This window comes from Rhopalosiphum padi, chromosome 4, assembly GCF_020882245.1.
Source record: "Rhopalosiphum padi isolate XX-2018 chromosome 4, ASM2088224v1, whole genome shotgun sequence".
Lineage (NCBI taxonomy): Eukaryota > Metazoa > Arthropoda > Insecta > Hemiptera > Aphididae > Rhopalosiphum > Rhopalosiphum padi.
Genome location: NC_083600.1, coordinates 15,208,288 through 15,231,069, shown reverse-complemented (window position 1 = coordinate 15,231,069; position 22,782 = coordinate 15,208,288). Strand labels below are relative to the sequence as shown.

General features: G+C 27.9%; 1 protein-coding gene across 4 annotated transcripts in view; it reads left to right on the top strand.

The window, feature by feature from the left end:
- Window positions 1–6,706: 6,706 nt before the first annotated feature.
- LOC132929325 (syntaxin-binding protein 5) overlaps window positions 6,707–22,782 on the top strand; it is a 136,424-nt gene continuing 120,348 nt past the window's right edge. For 3 of the 4 annotated variants that reach the window (XM_060994606.1, XM_060994605.1, XM_060994604.1), the window contains exon 1: window positions 6,707–7,613. In XM_060994606.1, the coding sequence (XP_060850589.1) occupies window positions 7,494–7,613 (120 nt within the window). In that variant the 5' untranslated portion in view covers window positions 6,707–7,493. The remainder of the gene's footprint in view (window positions 7,614–22,782) is intronic. The other variant, XM_060994607.1, reaches the window with a different exon arrangement.

Sequence of the window (22,782 nt, the reverse complement as noted above, 5' to 3'; positions counted from 1 at the left end):
ATTTTTTCCACAGACGGGCATGTCTTATATCGTAAAATGTGTGAAATAAAAATTAAATTTGAAAAAAAATATAATATATCCCAACATTTGAAAACTGAGAAACATCAAAAGAGTGTCAAACGTCAGAATGATCAAAAACAGAGAAAATTACAGCAACTACTAACTAACCAAAATTCAGCAAAATCCGATTTTAACATGGATTTATGTCAAGCAATGGTATCTGCTAATATTCCCTTAAACAAGCTTTCTAACAATACATTTCGAGCATTTTTAGAGAAATATACTGGTAAAAATATTCCTATGGAAGCAACATTACGTAAAGGTTATATTGATGCTATTTTTAATGCTAATATGGATAAAATTAAAATGGAAATAAGAGAAAATAAAATTTGGGTGTCGATTGACGAAACATGTGACGTAGAAGGCCGGTTTATTGCCAACGTTATAGTTGGAATTCTAAGACCCGATGGTCCAGGACGTATGTTTTTACTGCATTCAGAAGAACTAGAAAAAGCAAATCATTCAACCATCTGCAAGCTGTTTGAAAAAGCTATGGGCATTATATGGCCAGGTGATATAAAGTATAATAATGTGTTGTTATTTTTATCTGACGCCGCTCCCTATATGGTAAAGGCAGGTACCGTTTTAAAAAATATTTATACGAAAATGATACACGTAACTTGTTGTGCTCATGGACTTCATAGAATCGCTGAAGAAATTCGTGGACAATTTGTTACAGTAGACGAACTAATATCTAATATGAAAAAAATATTTCGAAAATCTCCTTATCGTGTTGAAATCTTTAAATCTGAAGCTCCTGGTATAAAATTACCCCCTGAACCAGTTATTACCCGTTGGGGCTCTTGGATAGAGGCTGCAATTTACTATTGCGAACATTTTAGAACAATTCGTCATGTAGTAAGTTGTCTAGATGAAAACGACGCAGACAGCATTAAAAAAGTAAAATTGTGCATTGTAAAATCGGGTTTAGAAGCAGATTTGGCTTATATTAAAAGTAATTTTGAAGTTCTTACTAAAGCTATTAAAGAACTACAAACAAAAAATGTTACATTGTCTTGTTCACTTGCTGTGGTTGAAAATGTGAAACAGAAATTTTATTTACTAAAAGGAAGTCGTGGAAAACCAGTTCAAACTAAACTGCAAAAAGTTTTTGAAAAAAATAATGGCTTAAAGATTTTAGAAAAAATATCAAAAATACTTGACGGTGAAAATGACAGTAATTTAGATGACTTCAGTGAATTTCCAGATGACTACTCCAGCGATGATATTGTGTACTTTAAATATGCGCCTATTACATCAGTAGATGTCGAGCGGTCATTTTCCGCGTATAAAACAATATTATCGAACAACAGAAGGTCATTTGTATTTGAAAACCTCAAAAAACATTTGATAATTCAATGCAATAATGACGGTAAGATTAAATTAATTACTTTTTTTTCAACTATTTATAATATTAATATTGTTTATATTTTATTTTTCAGAAAATCTTTTGGAAAATCTTTAAGCAATAAGGAAAAATGTCTCCTATAATAAAATTTGATTTTTTTTATAATTTAAAGATTTATATTTTTTTTTTTAATCATTTTTAATTTGTATCAATACATTTTTTTTTTCATTAAATATTTTGCTCAAATTCAAGTTTTTTAAATGCTTATTTCAGTGCTTATAATGATGTTTTTAAGAGCTTTTTTAAGCGCTTATTTTAATGATTTTAAGTGCTATAAGTCCCGAGCCCTGATAATAATATATTGTACATTGTACAATGTACATATTATGTTATAAAACGAATTTATCAGAAAAAGGAAGAAGATTTGGTATTTAATATTCAAATACCAAATGTTGATGAACAGGTAGTATGAACCATTTTAAAGCTTATCTGTTATCAGTATTATCGATTACTGTTCGTTGCTTACCAAAAGAACCAATATTAATATATAATATAATAATAATATAATAAAAAATAATGTATATTTATGTAATTATATGGTAATGATTAGTTTAGTTTAATTCGCTGGGGTCTGGCTATCTGCGACGATCAATAAACAGCAGCTCTAACCGACCTGTAGGCAACAAGCAAAATAGTAAATACCGATATGGACAATCGACCGACCGGGAAATCTATATTTTTCAGCCTCAATCCCTTTTTGAATACAAAGAATATGGTACATTTCCCCGCGAGTTTTTTCCCTAAATATTTAGCACGTAATTATCGTGAATTGGTGTAACTTAATTTGGAATTTTTGGCATCTTATCAATTTATCATGTTTAAATTTAAAAGTAACGTAGGAGGTTATTATTAGGAGTATTATAATTAGCATGGAATTATTATGAATGTTCTATTGATCGAACGAAAATTACATAAGTAGGTACACAGTACTTAGGTAGATATAATGAAAGATGTTATTATACTCAATTTCATAGTTGACATAGTAAAAGATAAACTTATGAATTTGAATGAGCAGAAAGAGCACTTGACAATTGAGAAGTATATTTACACGAGTCCTAATGATACTAGGGAAAATGAAGAGATACTCTTCGATAACTCGCACATTTCATCAAAATACATAGAGTAAGATAAACGAATAAGTTTAAATAAAGATAATATAACAAACATAGCACTTGGGGAATGGAATCATAAAAGCCAAAACAGAAAAAAATTCTTTCCTATTTTGTTTTGAACCAACATTTATCTATATAAAAGTTAATTGGTATTACCAAAATACAAAATAAAACATTAAACTACTATACTATGAAAAATATAATTGTTCTATCTACGAGCCTATGACGTTAACATTTTTATGTCAATACATATTATAAATATATGAAACATTAAAAACTTTGAACATTTTTAGTGTTGGTAGATTTTTGCTGCTGACCAGTTAATAATAAGTTAATGATAACATAATGTATCATATGGTATTACTTCATAATGAAATATCATTAATAATTTTCCAGTTTATAAAAACTTTTATTCTTTAAATATACTGTACATGTCTATGGTCTACGTATAAATGGATCCTGCTAGTAAAATTAATAAAATATAATAAATATAATTTGGGTTTGTATTATTAATTATTATGTTTTAGTACTTGGTGTTAAAATATATTTTGAAAAAATAAATGTTATGACAATTTTATGTCTGTAAATAAAAAATAAATACTCGTTTCATCTTTTCTACAGTTCTACCACTGAATGATAAATGTGAAATGTAATAATGTGATGTATGTGATTATGAAGTAGATTTTTTATAAGTATTTCAAAATATTTAAAATTTTCAATTATCCATATAATACAATATAAATGAAAATAAATATAATTCTAATAAATTCGTTGATTTCTTTTCTCTTTTAATATTTTTAAAATATAAAATTAATAGTGGTATATAGGCACATAGAATTTTGGCGAATTTTAATTGAGTTTTAATAATATATTATTATATAATATATAGGTATAGGTATTTGTTTAATAAACGAACAAAACATTGATAATTTGATATATTAGATTTTTTAATGATTAATTAATATAAATAATAACTTTTATATAAGAAAAAAAGGTTTGAATCATAAAGTTATTTATTAAAATTTAAGGTAATAAAAATAAGATTTCAACAAGCGAGAAAACACATTTTTTTCCATTATACAAAAATCCAGTATGTTGTATATATTTCATTAGTATATATAAATATGTTATGAATAGTATAGATGAAATTGTATATATTTTGTTTTAAGATGATTTTATATAGTACATTAGTATGACACTATGAGTTTATAAAAAATAACTGTCCATTTTTGCTTTTTTGACCATGAAGTTATAGGTAAAGTGGTTTTTGATAAAATGCAAGTATTATACGCATATTATAATAATTATACAGATAAAAGGTAAAATAAATGATTTATTTATATTCAAATATAACGAATTATATTTTTACGTAGATAATGTGAATTGTAATAAAAAGTCTGAAAATAACTTTTATTCTTAATCTTGAAAATGTGACACTTAGTGTCTCCATTTTATTTTTCATTAAATTGTTATTTATTGTATAATTGAATATTACAAAATAACAAATTAGCTACTAATAAATAATAATAAGTAATTATATGTAAGGGTTGTAATATTTTCATTGAACATAGATTATTAGAGTATTCGGTATAGATATATTCGCTACTTGTTATCATTTATTAGGTAACCACTATGTATTTAAATTTTAGAGTAATTTTTTTTATCGTCGAACACTCATTCTTTCAAAATCTATTAATGTTTTTGAAAATATTTTTCTTACGTAATTTCCAGCTAAAAAATTATATTTTTTGTATTTTTTATATTTTTATTGATATAATTTTATAAGTTTCTACTTTTTTGTATGTCAACAAACATTTTTAATTTTATTTTCCGATGTAAAATATTTTTTTGAGTATTTCGATACATATAAAAATTGAAATTTGTATGGGTAGTTTTTGAGTTATAAGTATTCAAAGTTTTGGTGAGTGTAGTAGTAGACTAAAATTTTGAGTTTCCCATACCATTCCACTCCACTAATTCTAAACTTTAAATACGCTTTTTATTTATCGAAATACCCTGAAAAATATTCTGCTTTATAATGTGAATTAAAATTTTGATTTTAAGAATAATATTATTTTATTTTGACTGTAAACTATTAATTAAAAATATTAATAGATTTTGAAATAACGAGCGTTGTTCAATTAAAAAAGTACTGTATTATATTTAGTAATTCGAGTTGATACCTATAAGGTCAGTGAAATATTATTATAGCCACCTTAACTATTTCATTTTGATTCAAAATTGGTAATTTTTAGCAAGGTACTAGTGTACTTCTAATTAGGTAGTCTTATTAGTCTTTTGTAATAGTATATAACTAATTTGAAATCATCCAATGTAATAAAATGTAACGAAATTTTATCTTATCAATTTCGCATGGTTATTTCGTAAACAAATGTCAATAAATTATATGATCAAATATTCAAATTATACGATGCTAGTAACTATAAAAAAAATTATTACTTATTTATTACAATTAGTTTTCCGAGTTCAGGTATTTTCTGGTCACTAATTTCTATTAAATTAAAATTTGTTATTGTTAATATGTATACAATTACAATAAATAACGCTAAATTACACTATAATTTTATTAACAACCATTATTATACTAAAATATGCATCTATATAATACAGTATTAATACTTATAACTATGATATATTATTATAGTTAAGATAAAATATGGTATTATAATCACTTCTGGTATATATAATTATAATATGTTGGGAATGGTCGAATAGATTATGCGTTAAAATCTTCAAGTATAAATTGTGTCGACGATTTGGGCCTGAACTGAAGTACGGACATGAACGTACATAGATTTGAAGTTACAGTAGCTAGAGCCCTAAATAAATTTAAACAAAATTTTTAATAAATCCCATGGAGTGTTTTGTCTCTCCTCCCCTATTCCTTCATAATTTTTATTTAAATTAAATGTTTATCAAAATTAACTAAGTAAAAATAAAAACTTTATTAATATCAATAAGTACATCATAGGTTGATTAAATATGCATCTACAAATACTAATAAATGCATTTGCAGTGATCATAGACCCAACTATTTTCTCTAGCATCTACCTAAGTTAGGCTATAGTTACGTTCAGGGTTGGATTTATCACAAGTACTGTGCTCGACCTTCATTAATATAGGTATTTTCTTCTTTCCAAAGTCCTAAACTAAAAATAAATATGTACTATTTGGTTTGGTTTAAAATTTACCAGCCTTTAAATTTTGGTGTTAACTAGGTCGTAACTTACGTAGGTATGGTTAGGTCAGGTAGTACATAATAATTACGTATATAAAAACACAATTCATTACAAAACTACGAAACGATTATGGGGATGGAAAATCAATGGTGTCTGCTTATTAGGATTTTATAATATTTTGATTTTTTTTCGGACTCGTTTATATGGTGGTGTAAAAAAGAAAAATCGATTTGCGCACGTATTGATGTTGTATATAACATGACATTACACACGCAGATGACAATCCAGAGATCACTGATGATGCTGGGTATAGTTTATGATAATATTACAATATATTATTATTATGAGGGTAGCCCGGGCGCGCGTCATACAGACACACGCGAAAAAGAGGCGCCGCCAGTCACTCGCTGGTCGAAGGGTCCGCGTCAGAGTAGACTTGTCGGTGTCCCTCCACGCGCGCGCGCGCCCACGTGTGTGTGTGTGTGTATGTCGATGCGCGGAGAGGGCGCACACACGTAAAATGCCCGAGTTACTTTGAGGGGCTCCGGTGGCGTCGTCGTCGTCGTTGCCGTTGCTGCCGCCGCCGTTTAACGATTGGCGACAGCCCGGGATCGGCAGCAGCAAGCTTCCCCCGCCGCCGCGCGCACCACCACCAACACCGAACACCTTTACGCGCGTACAAATCCCCTCCCACTACCCTCCACCGATGCCGCCGCCGACAACGCCGCCACCGCCGTAACCTCGCGCGAACACCGCTCGTGGATCGGCGGCGGGAGGTACGCGCCCGTAGCGTATATTATAGTAAACTTTTATCAGCCACCACCGGCAGGGCGCCCCCACCGGCGGTCGGCGTCGCGGCGGCGTCACGCACCCGCACAAAGCGGAGTATCGGGCAGACGGGGGAGCGCACGCGCGTCCACAGTACCGAGTGGAACGCGGTCGACGCTGAGCCGCGTCTGCCCGTGGCCCGTGCGTCGTCGTCGTCGTACTCCGTCACCGTACGCGCGCGACACGTTACATTTGTCCGCCGCGAGATAACGAGATAATACTGCACGCACACACATACACACTCACACATATTATATCGGCGAGATAACTGCCGTTGGTGGTGGTGCTGCTGGCGGTGGCCGCGGTGGTGGTGCAGTATACGCGGAAACGGCACAGTCGTTGCCGTCGCGGTGCTCTACGTAGCGCCGCGCGAAGGTACACGCATACTGTATAATATACATCACGCACACACGCGCCCGCGCGCGCTCGCACGGCTACGCGGTACACATTTCGTGCGTCGCGTTTCTCGGTGTACACAGTACGATCGTTGCAGTCAGTCGTCGTCCGACGTGTGTGCGGCGCGTTTCGTCCGAAATAATATTTGATGCCTGTATACTATTATTTCATATTTTTTTAAGAACATAATTGATGAGACATAATATATATAGTATAACATCATATTATTATATTATTGTACATTTTTTTTCGTCGTAGAACGCGTGTGACGAACCTATGGCGAACTGAACTCGCCGGTGGTTTTTTTCCCTCCGTGTCGTGTACCGGTCGGTCCGGTTAACCGCTGTCCCGGCGCCAGGAAATTTAGACATAATAATATTATTATGATCGTGTGGTAAACGGCGGCGCGCGTGTGTTGCTGTTACCGTTGTTGTTGCCTGTTATTGTTGCTGTCGTCAGACAACGTGCGACGGATACGCGACTGACGACATGAAGAAGTTCACGTTCAAAGGTGTTTTGGACGGTATACGGTCCTCGGTGGCGCCGCAGATCAAACCCGACCAGGATATTGTCGAGACGCTCCGGCCCGACTACTTCCAAGTGGCCAAGGTGAGATTGATCTATGGCAGTAGCCACCGATCTATAAATATCACATATATTTGTAATATTGGTAATATAATATTAATAACTAATGATAGTATCAATAACAATTACGTACCTACCGCGTAATATTGCACTGACTGGTGCAGTACGACCGTATACTGTATAGTGATGCCGTTCAAACAGTGGCGGGGTAACGTATAGCGATTCCCGCGCGGCTCGGCATCGTAGGCGCTCGCTCGTTATAAAGGTGGGGGGATACGCGAGGTTATCGCGTGGCCACAACCGCGTATATTCGTGTATTGTGTATACTGTATAATAATAATAATATTGTTATTATGTAATGGCCTACTCTATTCGGTGTGTTCCACTCACCGGCGATGATGTTGGTCGCGCGCGCCCGCTTATCGGACCGCATTCAAAGCGGCGACGGTGGCCTACCTATACAATAACAATACGGCAGCGGCGGCGGTGGCGGCGGCATTCGTCGGCCGCGGCAGCGGTTCAACATGTGCGACCATATGGATGTCAGTCAAACAGACCTCCGCCGCCGCCGCCGCCCGCCGACTACAGCTCGTCACACGAACCTGCAATAATGTGTTGCTGTAGACGCGGCGCGTGTTGAAATTACGCGTCTTTTTACGATAAAATATGGACAAACGTGCTGTAGTGTGTAAACACGGTAAACAGTACCTGCCGGTGTACGCTCGTCGTCGTCATTATAAATTGGTTTATAATAAATGGTTTTTTTTTCACGTATTTAATAACGGCATACTGCTTACAGCGATCGCTATACAAAATATACGTGTGCGTATACGTAGTCTGCTACGTATAGACATTTTTAACACGTTTTTCGTTGTTTTATTATAACCCCGTAGGTACTTACAATGATTTTGGGACAGGGGCTGATTCACACTTCTACAGTGGTATACATTGGTTCGGGATCTAAGATCTATTTTTTTTTAAAACTAAACACAGCCTTTCTCGTTTTCCGTAAATCAATCAATTGTTCATCTGACATCTTGTAGTAATACGTATTGCTTTGTTCGAAATGTTCGAATCGATAATCGTTTTAATTTCACACAATAAAACATGTATTATTAGCACACTTGTATTATTATCATTCCGTTTCGTGGATGCCTGATGGTAAATTTCATACATAAAATATGTTAATTTATAGGTGTGTTATGTGGTTGTCTGCGCCGCGCAGTTAGTCGCACATGGCACTGTTTTAAAGAACGAGTTACATCAAATTAAATAGTTGTTTTTTCTTCTAACATAATATTGATAATCAACAACGTAGGCTAATTTAGTAGGCAATAGTTAATATAAATGTATATATACGTTGTTAAGGTTCCTTACGCGAACTTCCGACAATATGACTTGGCAGGTATGCATTGATTTTTAAATCTTAATGTTCTTATAATTAAAAACTCGTTAGTAGACGATTGATTTTTTTGGGTTTTATAAAATGTCCAGTTCAGATTCAGAAAAGATCTATCTTGAAATTATTAACATCCTGATTAAGCTAGTATATAGACTTGAATACATGGTTGTTTGAGAATAGGAATAAAATAATATTTAGTAAAAAATTATGAAAAATTACCACTTGTTACAAATCGTTTTGTTAAAAAACCGTAAGTGTAACCTATTGGTCATACTGTAAATTGTGTAGATGTACGTGTACTTTACGCATACGTTGGTTTTATTCATTGATTGTTTACTTTACACATAGCTCTAATGGTTCTTTGATATAATTTTAATGTATTAGCAAAATAATGTGAAAGTAAACTGTAAATTCAACGTGATGGAAAATCGATTAAATTCTGTTACATATAAGAATTTGTTACATATTAAAAAAAGATTTTGATTTTAACTAAATATTGGCAAAAGATAGAACAGTTAAGCTAGTAATAAAAATAATTTTGATTTATGGAAAAACATGAATGTAGCTTGTTGTGGGTATGCCACAGTGATATATTGGTACAATATTAAAATATATTAATTGTATTTTATAAATAAATAATACTTAGACACGTAATGGCTGATAACCAACACGCTTGTAATTATCGTGTATAATAATAATATTTTAGATAGATAATGAAGGTACTAGGCACTGAGTAGGCAGTAAGAATATAAAAACTATAGGTTTATTAAATTAAAATATAAATAAGGACTCAAGATTCTCTTGTAATATTTAATATCCATTGAATATACTTGTTGGTTGATGTATTATTATTTAATAAATCAGTCGTGTGTTATTGTAGGTGAGTCGCACGATGCAATGTATACTATATATTTATATTCATTATTTCAGAAATGACCTTCACTTATAGAATGCTGATTATTTTATTTTGTTCATTTAAATTTCTTTGATAGGATATTTTGTGATTTTTAAAATAACATTTTTTTATTTTCAAATATCTTTGTATTTTTATATTTTGAAGATCTTGGTTGATTCTGGTTAAGTTTGTGTATTTGAGAATCATGGGACTATGGGCTAAGATCAATATTATTTTCTGAGTGACAGAAATTTATTATTTTTAACCATTTCATATTAATCATTATACTAAGAAATGTGAAAGTATTTTAAACCTATAGATGTTCTTGATTGTCTTAAAGGAAAATTAATTTATAGTCAGAATCTGTCATAGTGAGATTCACGTGAAAATTAAATACCATTTTGAAGGTTAAAATAAACAACATTTTAGTAATAATAACGTTGTATAATAATGTAAACTCCGATTGTTATCCATTGCCAACGTAATTGTCACAGGTATACACACAGACTTTTGGAAACAACTATCGTTGTTGCTAAATCTACTAGGTACTTACATACATTCTACGTGTGTTGTTTTCAGTTAGCCAAATCCTAAATAAGTGCCTATTTTAATTTGCTTATTTCTATTGCATTTTTCATAAACATATTTTAAGTTGTTAGTTTGAAAACGTCTGTAAGCCTATGCAAAAACACTATTGAAGTCTGTTGGGACTTTGATATATTGTTCGTTTTTGCATTCCCCGGAGGTAAACTGGAGAGGGTTTCCTCCTTTCCTGCGGGCATTTTACAGTCTAGAAAGCATCGCCTTGGAATGTCGATTTTATGTTAAACAAAAAATTGCACACATATTATACATAATGAAAAATACGCCCTAAAGAACTTAGCATAATGATATAAAAACAACATTATTTCTAACTATTTCTTTTTTGTATTTATATAGTTATACAAATATATAATTATTCAAATGTCAGTTTTATACTGCGTATCTCATTTTTAAAAATTATAATTAATTAGTATTATTTTTTTGGGAAGTATAATTATTCATAACTGTTTTAGGATATATTATTATTTTTCTTAAGTTTTATATCCTGGGTGAATGCTACCATTTGTTTTGCCAGTTTCTTAGAGGATTAACTCCCTTTAGTTGTGTTCTTAACGTTTCTGACCTAACTCTTCTTTAGTGTAAGACTATTAATTTATACATTTTACGTTTAAATATATGATGAGTTTAAAAAAAATTATAATTTTAATATAATAATTAAATTGTATAGTTAAGAAATGCAGTATTACATTGCTAAAGATTTTCATTTATATCACTTATAAATTTGAAGTACTTTATTTACGCTTATTATAACATTTTCAACCAAAGTGGAAAGCTACAGAGAATTTCTGGATTGTTCTTTTGTATTCAATATATTTTTTATTGAAGGAAATTTTCTGTTTGGAATACAGTATTTCTATTTCTATTGATTACATTTTTAATTATTAAATTATTATTGAGAGTTTAATTAAACATATTTTGAATAGTAAAATACATTTTAAATTAAGTACCAATAATGAACAATGATTATTATAGATATTTAACAATTTGAGGCAAAATACAAAAGAGACCTTGGTATTTTTTAAGTTATGAAAATTCAATGTATTTTATTTTAATTAAAAACAAACGGATTATTATAATACGTTATAACTAATTTACAAGTTTAATTATAAAAATAGTACCAATGGGGGAGAATATTTTTTGATGTGTATCGTGTGTACCTATATGCTGTGCTGTACTACCATTTACATTATTTTTAGATGAAACTTATCGAATCTGAAATTGCCAAGTTTTAATAGCAAAAGCGCATTTAATTTTTCAAACTAAATATTTTTTTTTAAATTTTATAGTAATAAAAACTAAAATGATTAAATTGTTGCAATATAGTAGTTGAAATATTCAAACATTCGCTTCGTCATTATAGATGATTAATGAATTTATGAACAGTACCTGGAGAGTGGAACTAGAGTTTAGCATTCATTTTAATTTTTACAGGAATTATTTATAGTGCACTAGTGTAGAAGTGCTTGTTTGTCACAATTAATAATATAGCGTAGGTAGTAATTGTACGTGATTGAGAGATAATTTATTAATTGCTATATTTTTATAATACGATGTTGTTTTTAATTTTTATAATTTGTTAAATTTATGATTAAAGCTGTGACTTTTATGTTATTTTTTATTGTTTTGTTATAATATTAAATGATTGTGAACGATAAATATAGTAATATTTGTGAACAGTAATAACAATGTGAGTACAAGATTTAAATGAAATCTACCGATGTAATGATCAGTACCTAGGTAATTTAAAAAGAAGGTGAAAAGTGTATTATCTCCATGTGTGTTTAGTTTCCTCTATTACATATTTGTAAAAATATGACGTGCATGTTTGAGAGCAATTAGTATGCACTGCGTATAAAAACAGAGTGAAATAACATCCCACATAAACCTTTCCACCCCTCAAAATGGTGAAAAAACGAGAGGGAATTCCAGTACCGCTCGATTGACCTCTTTAATATTACTGTTGTTTTTCCACACAAACACATATACACACACACACACACATATTATGTATATTGTATATATATAATATATATTATACAAATATCTATGTATATAATATAATAAATTATGTGTTTATTTATTATATATGTTTTTAGTTTGAGTTATATAACTGTTGTGCAATAAAATACGAGAGAATTTTGTATGGATGTTACTATCTGTTTTTTGTACCTATATATTGGCCGTATCAATAAATTCGATAGTTGTTGGATTTGGATAGTTTTATTTATTTTAATAACTTTATTCTAAACAGCACACGTTTGTTAGTTTTGATTTAATAATCTAGAATAAGTTTTTTAAACGTGTAAGCTGCATTATAAGCTTGCGCGCTGGAAAAATGAATGATGTATTGATGCATTTTCATATTTGTTTAAAATCGTGCACAATTAATATCGAATATAATATTATATAATATTATAATATATACATATTTAACAAAGTTTCTGGTTGTTTATAATCTGTGGTAATTTTCTACTAAATAACAAGGGTTATTCCTATTGTAGGTATGTAAAGGGAAATTAATATGGTTTGTTTTTCTCGATGATTCTTATTTCAATAATGATTTACTTAAATAATTAAGTTTAGTTAGCTATTCGATGTGAAAAATTAGAATTTAGGTAGCGATTGAATATTGTATTATAATTTTTATTCTAACAATTTTTTTATTGTTATTAAAGAATAATATTGGTAGGTGCCTGAATACGTGTACTTATTAACAAATAATAAAAATATAAAATATAATACTAATAATATTAATATAAATCAAGAATATTATTTAATATTTTTCATTATTCTATTCAGTTATTTAATTCGGTTATTTACTTCAGAATTGTAGTAAGTACCTGTAACTATGTGATAAGTCATAATTCTTATAAGTGAAACTAGAATTTAGTATCAGCGTAAACGTCTAAACTTCAACACTTATTCAAACAGATGTTTAAAAATACAGAAATTCCATGATATTATGATGTAGATAAAGTCTAATATGTTACTCTTATTTAAGGTTTGAACTGTTTGAAGTTTATCTTAAATTATAAAGAAATAAAATTCTAGATGAAAACAATATATAACATTTTTTGAAAGCAGCATACTACATACCCATAAATACCTATTGAAAGTAGGTATTAGCATTTTCAGAATTATGTTACAGGTCACAGTAGTAAATGGTCGCACATTAACTAAAGAGGAAGTTATACCCGCATGTGTTCTCTCTGTCTTACTAATGTAGATCATATCAAATTTTCGTTTAGTAGAACACATTTTGTGATGTTAGCTTTAATATTATAGTAAATTTATCTATTATCAAATTTGAAGCTAAGAATATTATCAAGAAAATATCATATGATTTTATTGATATTATCATTTTAAAGTGAGTTATAGCTAGGTAAAATATTAAAACTTTAAAATACTCATAACTCACTTTAAAATGATAATATCAATAAAATCATATGATATTTTCTTGATAATATTCTTAGCTTCAAATTTGATAATAGATAAATTTACTATAATATTAAAGCTAACATCACAAAATGTGTTCTACTAAACGAAAATTTGATATGATCTACATTAGTAAGACAGACAACACAATTTTTTTCATAAAGATTTTGTAATTATTTTCTTTTAAATTACAGACAATAAACCGTTTGTTTATTATACATTTATACACTAAAAACTTACAGACTTACTTAAAAAAAATAAAAATACCAAATGTAAACTTTACTTATTTATAAAATATAAATTTTATAAATTGTTATTATTAATATTTATTACTAAAACCGTAAATTTTAGTCGTTGAAAATTTTCAATGTTGCTGGATATTTTTAGAAAATTTAAATGAAAAAAAAAATTGAAATTGAAATTTTTTAAGCTTACATCCTACGCTTATGTAATTAAAAAAAACATTAGATTTAGATTGTACTCATAAGTTTAAAGTAAACCTGTAGTTGCATATGTTATTTTAAGTAATTTTGCAATTAAATTAATATTTTTCATACAAAATTTTATTTTTATTTTTAAATATTAAATCTAATATTTCTATCGCGTCATCAAAAATAATAAATAGATATTATAAAAAAAACTTTCTTGATATTCATTGTTTTTATTGATATATTTTACTAATAACTAGTTATATTAAATAAAACAATTTTTTATTTAATTTCATAGATTTATTATTATTTTTTATATTTATAAAGTGTCTTGATAAGGTCATCTAACTTATTGATAATATTAATTAATATTTTTAACAGTTTAACAAATGATAATACATAATTATTACAATTATTTACAACAAATTACAAGGATTTACATCAATAAATAAATAATGGTACAATAGAATAGTATACATTTAGACATTAAGTACTTATCTGTGTCTAATGCTCATGATTATAGCCAGATGACTTATTTTTATTTTTTATTAGAGATCAGTTCCGTAATATATTAGAAAAATGTATGTATAAATGTATATGTAAATTACAAGTTTTAGTAATTTAATAGTAAACACTATTAACTATTTTTAAAAGTCCATTTATTATATCTAATAATTATGATCATTTTTCTTAAATGTATTAAATATAACCAATTTGTTGTAGGCATAAACAAATAATGGCAGTTTTATACAATTATTTAAAATATGTTATGATTGTGCGCGTGTTATGTGTGTTATGATAGTAAAATATTTTGAAAAGTTTTTGAACTTGAAAATTATTTTTTTTTGTTCCAAGAATAAAAACGGTGGGAAAGTGGGTATCGCTCTGCTGTATAGTAGAAATGGAGAATAGGCCACTATAATGGATGTGTTAGATTTGAATTCAATGACAGGTATTATTGTATATGAAAAACGATTCTGAACGGAGGTGATTTGTCAGTTAAGGATAATTAATAGGATATATTATATTATTACTTATATTTAAATTGTAATATATCGTTATATTTTAATCGATTTCTTAAAAAAATAAATTTCATACGCTTATTACATTTTTTCTATATTGTCGCTAGAATTTTTTTTACATTATCACGTCTATAATTAGCTTAAAATGGTCAAAATATTTTGAAAATTTAGTCGTAAATAGATAACGCTAAAATAAACATTTGGTGAAAATTTCAAGTATTTACAATGATTCGTTTTCGAGTTACAGCAAAATAAAAAAATCGATTTTGTCAAAAAACTGATTATGCATAAAAATTCCGATTTTTCCGTCACTTTTTATGGTTTTTCCTAACGATTTTGAAAACTACTGGAAATTTTTTACTTTTGATCACCTCAAAGTACCAACTAGATGAATTTTCCTTTTCAAAGAAGGGCTGAAGTCAAAAATCAAAGCATTATTTCTACTCCAAATCGTGATGACAGACACAATAATAATAATAATAAAAAAAAAACATACATCATTGTAAAATAAATACATTTCTCACTTCGTTAAGAATCTTAAAGTATTTACCATTAATATCTCGTACCAAAAATAATTATACACTTCGACAATTGTCTGCTCAAGAATGAATTACCTATACCTACATTTAAAATAAAATAAATATAAGATTTTTTTATAAATAATGTTTGATTTTTTTTTAAAGTTATTAATTATATTAAGTTGGCGATTTAAGATAAATCTTATAAATATGTCTATCCATGAGGGATAATAAATGAATAATGTATACATTATATTCGTTTTATTTTGATTATATTTAGTATACATATTTGGAACCTCTTATTATGCTTAAAACAAAAAATATTGTGCTAAATTACATATTTGCATGATAGTTAATTTTATAGTTATTTTTTAAAAATTGTATTCATTAATTAGACATGTTAGTATTGTTATGTATTATTTGTTTGATTTATTCAAATATTATTGTATTTAAAAGTCCAACATAACCTTAATTTTTATAGATATAACAATAAATTTGACTTAAGCATATTTATAGACATTTAAAAATAATTTTAGTTATTTGAAAATAGTAAATACACCAATCATATTAAATATATGTTAATATGTTACATTTTTACAATCGATTTAACTTTTAAACAAATAATTGTAATAAAACTTATATTTTAAAGATTAATGTATTAAATCAATATTTTTAACTACCTACAAATTAGAAATGTATGATATATTATATTTTAGATTCTGAATGAAACAAAAAAGTACTGATTTTACATGTGCATTTGTTTTTTATTTTTTTGATAGCACATTTTGGATCAGAATATTTTATCGTGCTGATTATACTTTAAGGGAGTTATAGTAATTAGTAATAAAGTAGAACATTATCGGTATTTTTCTAAATAATTATTTTTATTCATTCGATTATATTGTTGATTAAATATAATGTAGTATTAATGCAAGTGATAACTATGGATATACAAGTTTAATAATAAAGATAGGCACACATTTTTTTTTACTGATTTTTAATATTATACAATACTCGTAAATTGTATGTAATAGTTTATATGATTAATAATTTAATTATAAAGGGGAGAATATTTTTTGAATTTTGAAAAAATTCGTATTAACAATGTACCTACCACTTTCAAGTCATTTAATATCATACAATAATTTGGTTATTTGTATTACTGTTGGGGTTACAAATAGGAAATTACATTCAAAACCACAAAATTATGATGTATTGCCTTAGTTGGTCTATTTTCATACGGTAGGTATTATTCCGAATGGTACGTTTATTCTGAAAAAAAATATATAAAATAATATTTAGGTAATTGAATTTTTATGAAAAATAATATCTTATCGTACTAATATTATCAGCAGAACTAAATTTCATACTTGGTAATATCTTTCGATGCGCGTGCACTGCAGGGCCTAAAATAAATGAAACTTAGTATTACACTATTTTATAATTTCACTTAATTTTATCCTAAGTTTTTCTTGTCTAAAAATAAAATATAAGTTAAAAAAAATTTTTTGTTTGAAAATTTAACATAATATTATACCTATCACCTGGATAAAATAATTAAAAGTAGAACATAAAATTATATTTAAAAGTTTAAAACTGTATTTTTCCAAATTCAATATTATTTGTTAAATCATATTTTTATCGAAATAAACTAGAAACTAATTAGAGTATTAAGTTAATCACTAATACTTACACCTTTGCTTACTCCAAAATCTTAATTATATTAACTTATTTTAACTAATTTTAAAATAATATGTAATATTGAATTAATTATAATTTTTAAGTGATTGTGATAACATGTAATATGTAATAAAGGAATGCCTATTGAGGAGAAATATTTAAATAAGGTGGGGACAAATCTCGATCGGTATTACTCGACCACTTCGTTATGATGGTCGAATAAAACCAAACCGGTGTGACGCATTTATAAATCGGTTTAGTACACCGAATTTCTTAAAACCACACCGGCTGCCTTTTTAAGGGGAAATTTACACCGTTTGGCGGTTTGGTCTAGTAAATTTGTAGTATCATAAACCTTTATTGCTTATAGCATTACATATATCGTGGTATTTTCAGTATTTTTCAATGGTATTATCACATATTAGATATGTATATTAATATATCAAAATTAATAATATAACCATAGATTAACATTAAAATTTAAAAATAAAAGTTTTAACTATATGGTTAATTGACGGAATTATCAAAGTCTAAACATAACACTAAAATAATCATCACACTTTTTCATTTTGTACTGCACTATTCAAATTTCGTGCTACACTAACAGTGTCGTACTGCACGCTATTTTAGGCACTGCACTGTGTTAAAACAAAATGGTGAAGATGAATATTATCAACTACGCTGCTTTATGCATCAATAATAATAATAATAATTATTATAATATAAATAATATATTACAAATTACAAATAGTGATGATGGTGACAAAATGGTGATATTAATATATTAGGTACCTATACATATTATAGTTAGTCAATAGTCTTTATCATAAAGTAAAAGAGATTACGTTTTTTCGTTGTAAAACGGGTCTCGTTTACATGTAGTGAATATATATATATATATATATATATATATATATATTATAATATACTTTAAATGTATAGTGCTGCGACAGTTTGACGGGGTCGAGGTCGAGATCGGACATCAATTGGCGCGCGCGTCGGTAGCCGAAAGGTTAATACGTATCGGTTAATTGCACCGCGACATACGTCGCCAATGCGCTCGTGACGTAATTGCTGTATATAGTGTAATATACAGTACATAATATTAATATTATGAATAATGGGTTACTTCGAGTAATATATACTATTATGAAATTATGTTATTTTACACGTGTCCCTCGTGTATCTTATATTGTATTATGGACCCGAGTTTATTATATTGTACAATAACACCGAATGTGCTCTATGTGCTCTACACAGAGCCGTCCCGATGATTTGCAGGGCTCGAGGAAGAGTAAAATTGTGGCGTCTAAAATGTCACTATCGCGCGTCAATTGCATATATATAGCTCCCCAAATTTAAAACTCAAATTTACACAAATAGTCTTAACAAATATAGTACCTAGCACCTACGTCCTACAACAATATGAATAAGTAAATAATATAAAATATAGTAATAGGTACAATACAAAAATGTATTAAAAATTAACTTTTCTACTTTTTGAATCCTCAAATTAATCAATAATATCATCATATTTTAATTGGTTTAATTGCCAAATTTGGACTTAATTTTTCTATAGAGATTATTGCTAAGTTGGTGACCTTTTCTTTTGAAATTTTACATACAGCGCTATCATAGCCTTATTTTTATCCTATGTCACATTATATAGGTTATTATACATTACATTATATATTTTTTAAATTTATGTAATATGTGTGTTAGTTTTAAACCCATTTATTAATAATGTATTATTGATTTGTTTGTGGATGTGCTACAATATAATAATATTATATACTCGTACTTAATGGTTGGCGGTTGAGATGTAGAGATACAAGAGAGTTGACCTATACCTTCCTTTTTTATTCAAACTTGTTTAATTTCCTTTAGCATATTTGATCACCACATCATAATCATCATATACTTAAATTTGGCATATACGAGTATAACATAGAGTTTCTGAAATTACTTCTAAACGTTTTTGTTTCATTATCAATTTCAATGAGAGGTGCGGGTATATTGTATAGCTAAAATAGAATAGTTTTCAAAGAAAATGAATTATTTTTCTCAGCATCACTACCACTAATATTACTATTTATACTACTACTATTATTATTAATAATAATAATCATTATATTCATGACGTCGTAGCGATGTACACGGGGTCCGGTCAAGTATGCGTGTGCGCCGACCGAAGCAACAAACGTGTGTGGTTCATTACGTTGTCACCGCTGCTGTCTGTTCCGGTCAACAACGGATTTTTCTCGTATTTTTCTCGCTCTCTCTACCACCCTACAATCCGCTACACTATACCTTCCTCCACTGCATCAGACATTTCGTCCCCTGTCATCGTCCTTTCGTTGTATTTTTATCCTTCTCTATTGGTTTCCGCTTCTGTCACCGTACTTCAGGAAAATACTGCCAGCGGTTAGCTGCTGCCGACGGGCGATTAAAGATAACTGCAATATTTCTATTTTTCTATTTTCCGTACGGTCGTGAGACGTTTTTGAGTGGGCGCAACCCAACCGTGTGTCTCAGGCGACAACATAACTCAATTCTGTTATACGTGCGGCGAGACGATTGCACAATGCGTATGTGCCTCAATGAATAACATATTGTACTTGTATTATTTTATTTCATACTAACTGTAATGTATATATACATATAAGATCAATTTTTACTTACCAAGTTATTTATTGAACGGTATATTACAATTATTAATTTAAAAAATATAAAAGTAGATGCACAGTATTAGTATATTAACATATTATTATGTATCGTAAAATATAGTATATGTATTATGCATTGAATATAGGTATACAGTACTAAATTTCATAGTTATTGATTTTATTATTATACTAATTTTTCATAAACACAAATGTAGGCTGACAATATAAAACTATATTAGAATGGCTTGTAGAATTAGCACGAGTAATAGGTACCACTTCTACCTCTTATATTACGTAGGTACCGAATTTTTAATTATTATTATACTAATTTGTTCGAAATGTATATATGACTATCGTGTTTTCGCATTAGCTAGACTGTTTTTAATAAAATACCTAATGTTTTTAATAAAATACCTAACAAAATTTTAAACTGAAAGTGTGTATATTTTTGTAACTATTATAATTTTTTGTTAAATCATAGTTAAAGTAAAGATTAATTTATATTTTTAAATAAATATATGTTTCTAAAAGTTGAATAAGTGTCATATTATTGTTATTTATGAACTATGACAAATCATGCTATAAGCTAATAATTAATTGTTATTATTAATATTTCGTATACGTAATATATAGTAGTATATATATATAGAATAAAGTGTAAAAAATATTGTTTATAGAAAATTGTAATTTATTTTAAAGAGTTGCCAAATTAAAAAATTAATGCAATTAAGTACATATAAAAAATAATTAAATTACAATTAATAAAACTGTAATTAACTATATTATGAACTAACTTGAATAGTATAAAAATACTTAATATAATAAATTAAGAAAAAAATATTACTAAAACAAAAAAACAAAAATAGAATCAGGGTTATGTTTAATTTATACAAATCAAAATGGAATTTTTAATTGTAACTTATTTTTAATTCATTATACCTACTTACTTGTTACATATAATTATTTACTATTTCATTAAGTATTGAACATTTGATTATAATATTGTTGTTCTACTACATTTATTTCAATGTTTATTTTGTTTATTGGAAGTCAATTTTTTACATTTATTTACACATTAATAGTATGATTTTGAACTCCTATGCAATTACTAACTTATGTATAAAATAATATATTTATAAACATAAGAATATACATTTAACACTCGAATTCAAATTTGTAATTAGAGTACAATAAATTATTATTTATTCATCTTATTAATTTCAGTATACATAATAAAGTAGAATAAAAAAATATAGCATCCTATTGACCCGTTTAGTTTAGAGGTCAAGTGGTAACTTAAATTGAATATTATATAAAATATGAACAAGCACTCTTTTTACAATATTTTGTGTTAATTCTCATCATCATGTATCAAGTAAAAATTGAAGTTAGTAAAATAGTGCCTATAATAAAATAACATTTTGAGTAAATTTAATAAGTAGGTAATATTAAATTGAATGTAATCAACTATTAAGTAGTACAATTTTTTAGTATTAATTTTCTTAAATATATATTGAAATGTTTTACGTCACTTAAAATTTAAATATTATACATATCTTCTATTTAAAATGTATTTATATAAATTTAAAAGCTTTTTTTAATTCAAAATTAAGTAAAAATAATTGTATAATTTACATCAAAAATTCAAAAAAAAAAAAATGAATAATTATTAATATGTACAATACAAATTATTATTATCTACTCTGTTAAAACATTTCATATTGTTTACGATGCTGTTAATGTACTGATTCGCTGAAACTAGGTTATTTATTTGTGATATCAACTTTTATCAGCTTATAAAACAATGTAACTAGTTCAACTGGTAAAACAACAGTTGAATACTTATTTTTTTTATTATCAATTTTACACGTTGAATATATTTAATAATTTTATTTTGCTTCAGAACCTAATTATCTATGGTTGTTTAAAAATGTATATATTAACTGTTGAATATAATTTTATTTATAGTTTTACAAGAAGTTATGTATGAGTTCATATATATTCTATACCTATAGCTACTACATTTTACTTCAGAATAATATTTTCTTGTTTAAGCTTTAGAATATATTATTATATATTATTAATATAGTGAAAACTAATAATGCAATTATGGTGAAAAAAACTATTTACATAAATGTTAAAAATGATCATAAATCGTTAATTATTTATAATACGTCTAAATAGAACTATTTTCAAGTTATGGGAATTTAAAATAGCGTTAGAAGTTAATATTTGTGCAGTATTGTTTTTAATTATTTTTACAGAATATTATACTTGTATTATTACGTAACTACAGTGGCGTATCCCCCCCTTCGGCCGTATTTTATCAAAAATATAATGTTTATAATATAGGAATACAATCATTTATTCGTGGTGAAATGTATTCTGTTATGCCGTATTTACGTTATCGACTGCACTGGTGATAATAATCATTATCATTCACATATTTTATTATTTTAACGCGGTTGTAGATTTATTTTATTACTACCCCCCCCCCCCCCCCAAAAAAAAAAAAAAAAATCTTGGCTACGCCACTGCGTAACA